General features: G+C 32.6%; 1 protein-coding gene across 1 annotated transcript; it reads right to left on the bottom strand.

The window, feature by feature from the left end:
* Positions 1–11110: 11110 nt before the first annotated feature.
* Positions 11111–11876, bottom strand: LOC134267396 (uncharacterized). The gene is made up of 2 exons (XM_062749614.1): positions 11744–11876; positions 11111–11520 (listed from the first exon to the last, which is right to left on the bottom strand). Exons 1-2 carry the CDS (start codon positions 11805–11807, stop codon positions 11246–11248), a joined length of 339 nt encoding a protein of 112 aa, XP_062605598.1. The 5' UTR covers positions 11808–11876; the 3' UTR covers positions 11111–11245.
* Positions 11877–12045: the final 169 nt, after the last annotated feature.

Here is a 12045-nt window from a genome sequence, read left to right as displayed (position 1 = left end):
TAAGTTTGTGTTGACTTTGGAAAATATTTCCCTTTAAATCATCAGCAAATGACAAACCCAAGATATTGTTTGATAAATTCAGAGTGAGGAGGGAATGAAAACTGATGAAAAAATAACTTGTTACTTTATAACAATGATTACTAGAAATGTCTAAATATGTTACATTATCTACACCTAACACAGACCCTTCCCAATCGAAGAGGCTATTATCTTGCATATGAACTTTCCTCAAATTTTCTCCATGAATACCAAACATTCGTAATTTACCATAAATGTGAATTGAGTGCATAAAAATTCCATTCACTTTTGGAGGAAAAAAAATTGTTGCGTATGTTTTGGATATGTTAACAGGGTTAAAGTGGCCATTTTTACTTTCAATTAAATTATTATGACTGTTGTATAGAAAATGATTATATTGGTTAATTCTGGTACACTCATTTTCCAATATGGTGTCTGCATTCTCTTCACAAGGATCTGCCCAAACAGTTGGGTATGTTAACCCTTCGTATTGTCTAGATATATCCATTACTTCTAGCCCTGAAAGCTGGCTCAGTTCAAATAAGTATTTTCCTGGAGTAAATCTATTCATGTCCAGTTTTATCGCTTTCAGTGATTTTGGAAGACTTCTCAGCACACCTACTTGGAATTGTTCGAGTCGATTAAATGCACCAGAAAGTTCTACGAGAGATGTATTGTAGAGATTCTGCAGATGACAATGTCTGAGTATTGTTCCTACTCCCGTGCTGCAGGTTATGGAATCAAATTTGAAAGTTTTAATGTTTGTTGTATCGAAGGAATCCGTGACATTTGGTAAAACGCTAAATCCCATCTCGCGGTTACTTGATATATCAAGAAATGACAGACTTGGATGTTTGCTGAACACTCCTTTCTCGATGTAACGGATAAGACAATAACTTATGTCTACATGTCTCAACGCAGGAAGGTTTTCGAAAAAGCTTTTCGTTACATACCTTATGGAGCAAAAACTACCAGTCCTTCCTGATATATCAAGATATTGCAGTTCCTCTAGCTTCTTAGAAAATGTCATGTTTGAAAGACCATTTATTTTTAAAACTCGCAAAGAAACTAGCTCAGTAATAACCTTTCCTGGAAATTTCCAATGATCAGTTGAAGCTGGACTGTTCTTTATATCCAATTCCTGCAACGATGTCAAGGATCTGAAAACACCTCCATAAAAATTATACTCTGTATAACTAATACCATTGTTGTAGTCTAATTTAAGAATCTTCAGTTCCTTAAATCTATTAAATGGATATCCCTGAATAGTTTCTATGCAATTTTTTGTCAGGTTCAGAACACTAATGTTTTGTGGAATTCTTGCCGAGTCGGTTGAATTGAAGGAACATATTTCATTTTGGCTCAGGTCGATCCAGTTCACATTCACCGTGAAATTAGGAATTTGCTGCAAAGAAAGATCGGCACAGTAAGCTTTGTAAAATGGCCCTTGCTGTTTGCAAATACATCCCTCTTCTGATGAACAGTTTACTTTCTTTTGGCTATAAGCTTCCTTAACAGAAATGGAACACAAAATCAAAATGCTGGTTAATAATAACGTAAAATTTAAGACAAATCTTGAAGACATTTTTCTTATAAATTTTTCTCTCACGTCGATGATCATTAACAAATACTATAACGCAAATTATATTTTATAGCATCATAAATTACTAATCATGGGAAAAATAAGAGGGAAAAGAAATAATAAAGTTAGGGAAATTTTGAAATCATAACTTCCTGTACCAGTTTGCAGGAAATACTTGTATACACGGCGAACGGATTGAATTACAAATAATTTTGAAAAGTAAATACAGATTAAGTTATGAATCATGCTAAAAATTAAAGCTAAACACGACTCGTAAATAGCCATAAGCAATTTCGATATTACTATAAGTAATATGTATACGTAAGGATCAACTCCTTACTTCGCAACACTAGAGTAGACGCTCTAACCACTGCGCCACACGGACGACTGGAGAGCTTGAAATTCTTTTAATATTCCAAATTATTTTATTGATTATTTTCTCTGTAAGATTTTATATTTCAAAATAACAAACTCTTAGATTTTCACGTACAATTTAGAGCAAAATAGGAAATATGAAAGAAATACGCATGCTAACTCTCGATTCCCGCCTACATTTCGCGACCATTTAATTCAATATAAATGGCAATTTGTCATTTTGTTCTTTGTTCATGTTTTGGGGGCAATAAAAAAAGAATAAAAAAATAGATACGATCTCGTTGCGAGCAACGAGAGGTCTTCCGTCCGATTCTGGAAAACATTCCACGTAAAATTGAGCTGAAATGTGGATAAAAAAATTTTGACACTCGGGCGATTGAACCTGGGTGACTAGCGTGAAAGTCCAACAAGCTATCCATTACGCTATTTGGAGCTATACTCTAAATTTACTTGTTTATACTTCTACATTACGCTATTTGGAGCTATACTCTAAATTTACTTGTTTATACTTCTACAACAGTATACCAGTCTTAGAATTATGAAAAAAGGGTCAGTATTCACAATTTTGCGCCAGACGCCGCGAGTAAATATTTGCGTCTTTTCTTTGTAATTTTCTATTAAATAGGTGTGATTGCTTCAATGAAACTAAATAAAAATAGAACGTTCGTATCGCCTATATTTTATTTCGAGGTTTAGAAAGTACCCGGTACATTTAACACATAGTACACATTACATATGGTATCTAGCCAAGTGACACTAAAGCAGTGAAACGGCGATTAAGCTTGAGTTTTACACAGTATTGCAACGTAACTACTACGTGACAATCCAAGTAGACTTTTACATTACATTTATCCTTGTGTTAGTTCGGCAAACGCTCGGCTGCCTCCATAAACCCCCACTTGCGAAATGGCGGAGTTGACGGAGACAGCCGCCATTTTGAACACGCTTCAGACTTTTAAATATTAATATCTAGAGTTCAGATTTACCAATATCTAAACAAATTATATATTTAGCGTTTTAATAAGGGTCTCTATTAGCATTCCAAGAATTGCAAAATATTGAAAAACAAAAAAGGTTAGAAAATACAATTTTTGAATTCGCTTGTCCAAAAGACCGGAAGTAATGACGACGAACGAAAGGTCGCATCCTGGTTAGTATCTATCACGATCTATAATCCCTGAAAGTTTCACATTGATATCTTGTACCGTTCTTGAGATTAACCGCGGACAAAATGTCATTTTAAATTCAGAAAAAGGTCCATAACTTGGCACCAGATAAGAATTTTCAAAAAATCGGTCAGATATATCAAGTTCATTAAACGATACATCTTTTCTGAATATTTCATGTAATTCTATCCAGTAGTCTTCGAGAAATCGCGGACACAAAATTAGAGAGTCTAAAAAATAATAAAAAGAATTACCGTAAATCTTGAAATTTTTGCTGTAGATAAATTTTTAGCAAATTTGCGAGTAAATAGCATTTGTAAAAATATTTTTCTTAAAAATGATTCAACAGTAAGAAAATGTAAACAAAGTAGTGGTCTTTCACAAAATTTTGAAACGTAAAAATTAATCAATTTAGCATTTTGACCCAGATTCGCAAAATAAAATCGACGTAAAAATTTCCAGATTTACGGTATTAAAGGTCTTCCGTAAAGACGGAAGACCTTAAAAATGCCTCCCTCCCTCATCATATTTCTTGAAAAAAGGCCTGAGAACTAAGGAATTAACTTTGCATGGCCTTAATGATTTCCCTTCAGAAAAAGGTGTGGCCCTTCCCTTGTACAGATTTGAATCCCCTTTTCCTAAGGTAGTTTGTGGCAGTTTGGATGAAATTGGCTCAGTGCATGGTTCTTGTGAAGTATTCGAAAATTAAAAAAAAAAATACAGATGGACAGACAGCTAAACATAACTAGAACTGTCCAATAGGGACAAATACCCCCCGCTGGGTTTTTCAGAGAAGGTGCCAATTCACAAATACTTTATGGATCTAGAGGTGTTCACAATTTACCTACAAAAATTTGCAGTGAAATATAATTGCTCATTATGTTTCCTAATGAATGAAACAAAGGTGCAACCAAATGAAACATCAATACTAATACATTGTAATTCCACTGTAACATTTTTTTTATTTCTGCATTAAAAAAATATACTGCAATTATGCGTTATGTCACTCTGCAAACTGATTGTTGAAAAAAAAAAAACCATTATACAAAATCAAATTAATCTTGATATATCAATTTGAAATGCATTTTGAAAATAAAGAGCTGGTCATCCAGTAATGAAGTGCTTTGACAGACAATAAATTACAATTAAGAGAATTCTTTAATTCTTGTGCCTTATTCCCTGGAGATTAGATAACACACACGCTTGATAAGAGATACTGTATGCCTTAACAACTTCCAACACCAAACTCATTAATTTATCTTTAACTGGATGCATGTCCAGTCATTATTCCCAAGAGACAAATGAAATTACATTATCTTCTGTGCAATGTAAAAACTGTTTTTAACACTTGATGATGTTTCTTTCTTTTAAGTTTTTATGAGTAGTTTTAAGCTGTAGTATTTTTGTACAGATATTCTAGATTCTATGTCTCAAACCTTATACATGAGCCCAAATTTTGCCCCAAAATGAACAAGTCAATTAAAATAAAAAATAAAACCTGTAAAATGCAAAAAAATTAACAAAAAGAGTTGAAAATTCAAGGTGCACACCTTCATATGGTGAATAATAAGTGTACAAATTTTCAGATTAATCATTGCAATAGTTTCTGAGAAACGGGCCGGACAAAACCACAAAATAAAAATGAAAAAAACACCTGTAAAATCCAAAATAATAGTCGAATCAAGATGAAAATTTCAGGTGCACAACTTTATATGGTGAATAATATGTGTACAAATTTTCAGACAAATCCTTCCAATAGTTTCTGAGTAATAGTCCGGACAAAATGTCGTCTACAGACAGACAGACGGACATGGTGATTCCAATATACCCCCTCCTAAACTTCGTTTGCGGGGGGTATAATTAAGGTGAAATGTAATCTAGATCCAAGATCATAAATTGAGAACAGACTTAAGTCAAATTTTCAAATCAAAATAACTTTTGAAATAATTTTGATAACAACAAAACAAATTTTTTTTTTACAAATGTTTATATTGAAATATTTAACAAACCTGCCAATGTTTGATAAAGTATATATTATGACAATTAAGCTATAGAAAATTGAACTTTTTTCCCATGTCTGTTCTCAGTTCACGGTCTCCAGGCCTAGTCATTAAAAAAAAAAAGCCCTCACTAGAATCTCCAGCTCAGTTGAGCTGAAAATTTTGTTTCATGGGTGAATAAAACCCCAGTGAACATCAGAATTTCTGTTTACTACATTTTCTTCGGTTTTCCTTTTGTTTCTGTCTTTGAATGTTTTGGGCTATGTTGTCAGAGCCAAGTGGTTGCGAGATAGGACTAAGCCTCTGAGAGACTGAAAATAAATTGAAACCAATTTCAACAACCACTTTGGGAGACTTTGGCAGCTGTTGTCCATGTCAGAGACAGGTTACAGTATACAGGGAAATTTTCACCCCTGTATTATTTTCGCCCCATCCTTGTTTGGGCGAATTCAAAGAATACAGCATAATTTCTTAAACAGAACTGTAACTGGGCGAATTTCAGACAGGCATAAAAGCGGGGCAAAAATAACCCTGTATAAAGTATTTCCTCATACTATTTATAGGGAGTACTCTTTACAAGGTTTTTTCACCCAGAGTTATTTTCACACTTTCATACAATTTTGCCCCATTTTAAATTCACCGTGTTAAAGTTTTGTTTAGGAATTATACTGCATTGCCCGGTTTTAAATTGTAAATGAGGGTATGGCGAAAAATTCCCTTGTATACAGTATTTCTTCATCCGATATCTGTAAAATTGAGTTGCCTTTACCTACATATTTAAAAGATAAACTGAACTCAATATCTTTTAATTGTAACAATTTTTATTTATTCATAATTTTTCATATATATTATATATGAAATGTGAACAACAATATATTACTGTGCAGTACATCTTACACTGCTTTATCATTTAAATCATATACCAAGCAGTTATTACAATTCATGCATGAATCTCGATATATATCACACCTTATATCTGCACAATTCAATCTAGCAACAACTTTTGAATTTCACTCATTCTATACATAAACTGTTAACAATATATCCTTTTAAAAGAAAAGAAAATATTTAAAAAAAAAATCTTTTTCCTTCGAAATTTCAAGTACTAGCAATTGGCAAAAATGTCAACAAGCATTTATGAATGATATTATTTTCTTTGTGAATGCAAGTAATAAATGAAATTGGGTATCAAATGCGAATTGTATTTTTGCACACCGATTTCATGAACAGATAATAAATCAGAAGTTTCTTCATCTTTGACTAGACTGGAGTTTTTAATGAACATTTTTAAAGATGTAATATTTGTCATTTAACAAGTATCATCAAACCTTGTTCTGTAGAACTCAGTGGGGATGAGATATCAAAGGACTAAAATTATTGAGGTCAAAATACAGGTAAAAGAAAAGTGTTCTAAACTTCCAAATGACTTTGACATCACAATGGTATTTGAAAAATCCATGATCCAGCCAACGTCAAACTTATGAGCTGCTAAGCTATCACATATGATGTATACCTAATATTTTCTTTCCTGATATTTCATGATTGCAAGTTGCAATTCTAAACAAAAAGAGAGAAAAACTTAATAAAGAAACTAAGCATAAATAACAAAAGCATTTTGATTTACAGGAAGAAAAATAATTAGTTGTGCACATTAGAACCTCTAGATCAGTCAACATGCATGTACTGTGCAAATAGGATATAAATGCATTTCATCATGAATGCCATCAGATATACTGCAGTATTAAGTTAATTTTCTACTTTGAAAATAAGCACAACCAAGAGAAAATATACATGTAAATTAGCAAGACATATTTTGCAAGTCATATGAATATAACAACGAAAAATATACATAGATGTCAAGCATATTTCATTTAACTTTGACCCAACCTGTGAGCTATCTTGTAGTAAAAATGATTTAATATTGGGTATATGTAAATTTCATTTTAGAAGTAAATCAAAACAAAGCTTATACCTGTTGATTAGCCCTTTCAATAAACAAATCCTCATTTTACTTATGGCAATTAAGCAGGATTTGACATTTTTATGTAATTACATGTTTTCACCATTTAAGTTTGAGTTAAACTTTTTCAACATGACCTTTACTTGTGACCTTCATGATTTCAGAGCCTCTTCAATAACAAATTTGGGGAAAAGGAGAAACATCTAGAGATATCTAAATTTAGAGTATTAAGGATTTCCGAATACAATGAAATGAAAATAAAAAGAAAAGCACGAGTCGTTTTTTTTTTTTAAAATTCTGGGGGGGGTGGAATGTGGAAATAATTAGGGGCAGATCCAGCATTTGTGACATTAATTGAAAAAAGAACAAAAAAAAAATGTGAATGTCGAATTATTTTACATAGTAAGCTCAAAAGGCAATCCAAAAAATCCATTTAATTTGCTACATTCAAATTACCGTAAACAAAAATGCAGAATTATGACTTCGAAAAAGAAGTATATTTACAGCATCTTTAATTTTTTTTTAAAATAACCTTTTCGAAAGTAAAATTACTTGTACTTAATGCTGCCTTTTGATATCCTGATTTTAACAGTAAAAAAGAAGCAAGAGGATTAAAAAAAAAAAATCTGAATTTTTTCAATCATTATCAGGCGCGTAGCTGCCTATACGCAAGTACGCAAGTGCGTACACATCATTTTCAAAAAAAAAAAGAAAAAAAAGAAGAGAAAGAAAGAAAAAAGAATAAAAAAGAAAGAGATTTATTCGGAGAAAAAGAGGCACTATATCTGTCTTTCAAATTATTTTACGTCTTATTGTTTCTATTCAAATTTTGTTCAGAATATTGTTAAAATCCAGTCTTTTATAAAATGAAATCCAAAATTCTTTCAGCAAGAAAATATTGTTGCACCAAAATTTTCAACTGTTAATCCGCGTAATCCTGATTATCCGGACAAATACACGTATATATTTGATGAAGGAAAGCGATCTAAGTGACATTGATCTAAAGAAAAAGTTACAAGGGTTTTGGACAACTATACAAGAAATTCCGTTGAAGTAATGAATAGATATCGATAAACAAAAAAAAAAAAAAATGGCAAAATTCAAATTACTAACAAAGTATATATAAAAATATAGATCATTTATGAATATCTTCTTTTACTGATGTTACCAATTTATAGAATTTAAGTACTCTCACATTGTTTAAGCTATCAGAACATAAAGGTTATCAAAAGACCCATATCCCCGTTTACTAGTATATTTTGAAATACTTTAACTCCAATGATAACTTATTGAATTACTTCTCTGTTTTATCTTGTCACACTTGGAAACTTTTTTCCAATACCAATATATTTGTTAATTAATTTGATCAAATTATCCTTCTCCTCCTGAAGTATCCATGGAAGTATAATTTAGCTAAGTGTTTGTTTGAGAAAAGAGATGTAGCGTGATTTCTTTTAAAGGAAAATGACTGAATAATTTCGTAAAATCCAATTTTCGCCCCCTAAATATAACCAGGGCTTCGCACTGGACCCACTGGGGGCCTCAGGGCGGCCCCCAGACCCCCGACCATTTTCTGCGTACACTTCATTTCGATGCTGGCTACGCGCCTGATTATATAGGCCTTCTGTTATAAGTTGCTTGAAGAAAGGGGAAAAAAGCTAATAAAAATTAAGGATAACAGAAAATTAAAACAGGAATCCTGATGTAACATTCAAAGACAAAAACTGCAAGTTAAAACGGCAAGGTAGGTATATATCTCATACAAAAATACAATTAAAAATCTGATGTACTCTCAGTACATTTCAAACATAATCCCCCTTTCTAAAACTCAGTCATGTAAAAGATCATCTTTAAACACATTGTAAAACCTAACATTATAAAATTAAATCCAACACAAACTGAAAATTAGCCTATTCTGACAAAGAAAAGCGATCTTTTGATTTCTTCAAAGAAAACTGTCCTCCTTTAAAGGGTTGGATCTTGTAAAAATGGTCACTTTTTCCATGTGTCAAGTATGCTCAACACACTCAGATCATTCAGGAGGGTGTCCCTGGAAAGAATCAAGCAAAGGATAGAAATAAACAGGCATGCAAAATAAAAGAAAGAAGAAAACAGTGCTCTAAAAAATTCCCCTACTGCAACCACACTGAAGCCCAAAATAAAATTCATTTTATCTAAACCATTGAGGCAAAATTAAACTGCTGAAAAAATTTGTATTATTAAAAATAAAGATTTTAAATATGACTTCATGCAAAATTAAAATTGTGCTACTACAAGTACAATGTATATTGCTTCTTTAATGTGTATCTAAGACCTAGAAGCAAAGTAAAACTTTGCACCCTCTAAACATGCAAAGAAACTGAAAAACGTGGTTGGAAAGTCTTTTAACATATAGACAAAGCCATGCTTATCTGTTCTAGAGTTCATATGATCTACAATGTATTATTGCTCATTTCTTAGAATAAAACAAAAAATTGTCCAGTTTGATTAGATTTTATTCAAACTATGAAATGTATGTACACAAATTCAGAACTGTACAGGATTTAATCTGCATTGATTTGTATAACAAGGTACATCAGATGTCAGGAAAAAACTATCATCCATAGGTAACTATCATATCACAGTGAAGAAAATATTCTCAAATCTTCATTGTCTTCATAAATATACAGAGGCATTCACTTCAAAACTTTTTTTTTAATAAAAGACCTTGTTAAAGGTGCCTGTAATGTTTATCTATGATTACGGGAAATAAATATTTAGAATAAATAAAAATTTTTGACAATAATCACGATAACCCTTTACTAAAAAAGAAAATTTCATGTAGGTATATAAATATGCAATGTTTCCTTTTGAAGGCCCTAACATGTGCAAAATTATTTTTCATTCAACAACTTACAAGAAATCACTTTTCACTTACAAATCAGCTTATCTGCTTATTGAGACAAATTAGCAGGAATTTTAATTCCATAATAATAAGGTTTAAAAAAAAAAATACTACTATCATAAAATTACTTCCCCAAAAAGGAAAATACTAAACCAACAAGAGATGTTTGTAAAACACTTATGCCCCCCTCCCCCCAAATTGGAATTTTTCCAAGTCCAAAAGGGCATAGCTCTGTCAAAAATGGTGTGATTGTACATGTACCCAAAACAGAACTTGACCAAGATAGTCATCTGATAAATCTGTATACCAAATTTCATTTTAGTATGTGCAACCTCTGCAAAGATTGATTGATTGATTGTATACTGTTTAACGTCCCTCTCCAGAAAATGTAAGGAAACTGCAAATAATTGAAATTTTTTCTTAGTCACAGGGGGCATAACTCTGTCAAAAATGGTGCAATGGTACCCAAAACTTAATTTAATCTAGAAATTCATCTGATAAATCTGTACACTAAATGTGATCTCAGTATGTGCAACGGTTGTGAAGAAAATGAACAGAAACTTCAAATAATTGGAATTTTTCTATGTCCAAGGGGCATATCTCTATCAAAAATGGTGCAATGGTACCCAAAATAAAACTTGAACTAGATATTCCTCTGATAAATCTGTACGCTAAATTTCATTTCAGTATGTGCAACGGTTGCAAAGGAAATGAATGGAAACTGCAAATAATTGAAATTTTTCTAAGTTCAGGGGGCATAACTCTGTCAAAATTGGTGCGATTGTACCCAAAACAGAACTCGACCTAGATATTCATGTGATATATCTGTATACCAAATTTCATTTCAGTATGTACAACGGTTGCGAAGAAAATGAACGGAAACTGCAAATAATTGAAATTTTTCTAAGTTCAGGGGGCATAACTCTGATAAAAATGGTGCGATCGTACCCATAACAGAACTCGACCTAGATATTCATGTGATATATCTGCATACCAAATTGCATATCAGTATGTACAACGGTTGCGAAGAAAATGAACGGAAACTAAGTGGACCGACAGACCGACGGACCGACAGACAGCAGCAAAGCAATATGCCCTCCCTTCTTCGAAGGGGGGCATAAAAATAAAACATTTGGAATAAAATTACTCAGCTACTTGCATATATTCAAGTTGACAGTTTCATAATGAATTTCCCCAGTCATCTCCCTTGGTAAGATGAATGAATAAAATCAAAAGGTCAAAAGTCAGAGGTTATAACCTTCATCTATTATGACAATAGCATAATTCGGATGTACAAACATGGCGGACAATACCTGTGGTAACAGTACCTGTACTAGGCGGAGAGGTGTTCATTCGGGGCATTTCACAACATTCACACTTATTCAGAGCTGGATGGTTAAGAAAGGTACAGGCTGAGCAATTCCAGGGTTCGCCGTCGCCGTCCGAGTCCTGCTGGGGCTGGGGTGGGGGCGCCGGCGGTATCAAGGCAGTGGTTGGCGTGGTGATCGGCGTCCGGGGAGGAATAGGAGGTGGTGCTGAAAGAAGCAACCGCAAGTTTTGTTTTTACAAAAATAATACGAGAAACATTTTAGAATCAATTTTCTGTGGTGCCATTATCATGAATTATCACGTAAAATAAATCCTTTAAGATACAGCACAAAATTTTTTCCTAAAGAAAAAATTAAATATTTTTAAAATAAATATCCTTTGACATTTGCACATTAGTTGGGGGTGACAGGTACAGGTACATGTACTTACTTTCTCGTGAAGGGGTCTGAGGGGGAGGTCTGGAATAAATGGATCCCTGGGGGCCAGTATTCATGTTGTTATAAAAGTTTTGTTGTTCTAGTGGGTCTAATACACCAAGTGGAGCTAAAATAACAAAAACAGTCATTAATTTTTTTTGCTTTCAACAGAAATTTACAAAGTAGTAAATCCTTCAAATATGAAATTTTCTGAATATTTTTCAATGTTTTACATGAAAATATACAAACAATTAACGTTATAACAAAAGTTTGATATCAACATCAAAATTCACTTCTGTGTTTACACAAAGATGT

This window comes from Saccostrea cucullata, unplaced genomic scaffold, assembly GCF_032062105.1.
Source record: "Saccostrea cucullata isolate Sc308-1 unplaced genomic scaffold, CSIRO_AGI_Scuc_v1 ctg284, whole genome shotgun sequence".
Taxonomy (NCBI): domain Eukaryota; kingdom Metazoa; phylum Mollusca; class Bivalvia; order Ostreida; family Ostreidae; genus Saccostrea; species Saccostrea cuccullata.
This window is presented reverse-complemented; position numbering and strand designations above follow the sequence as displayed.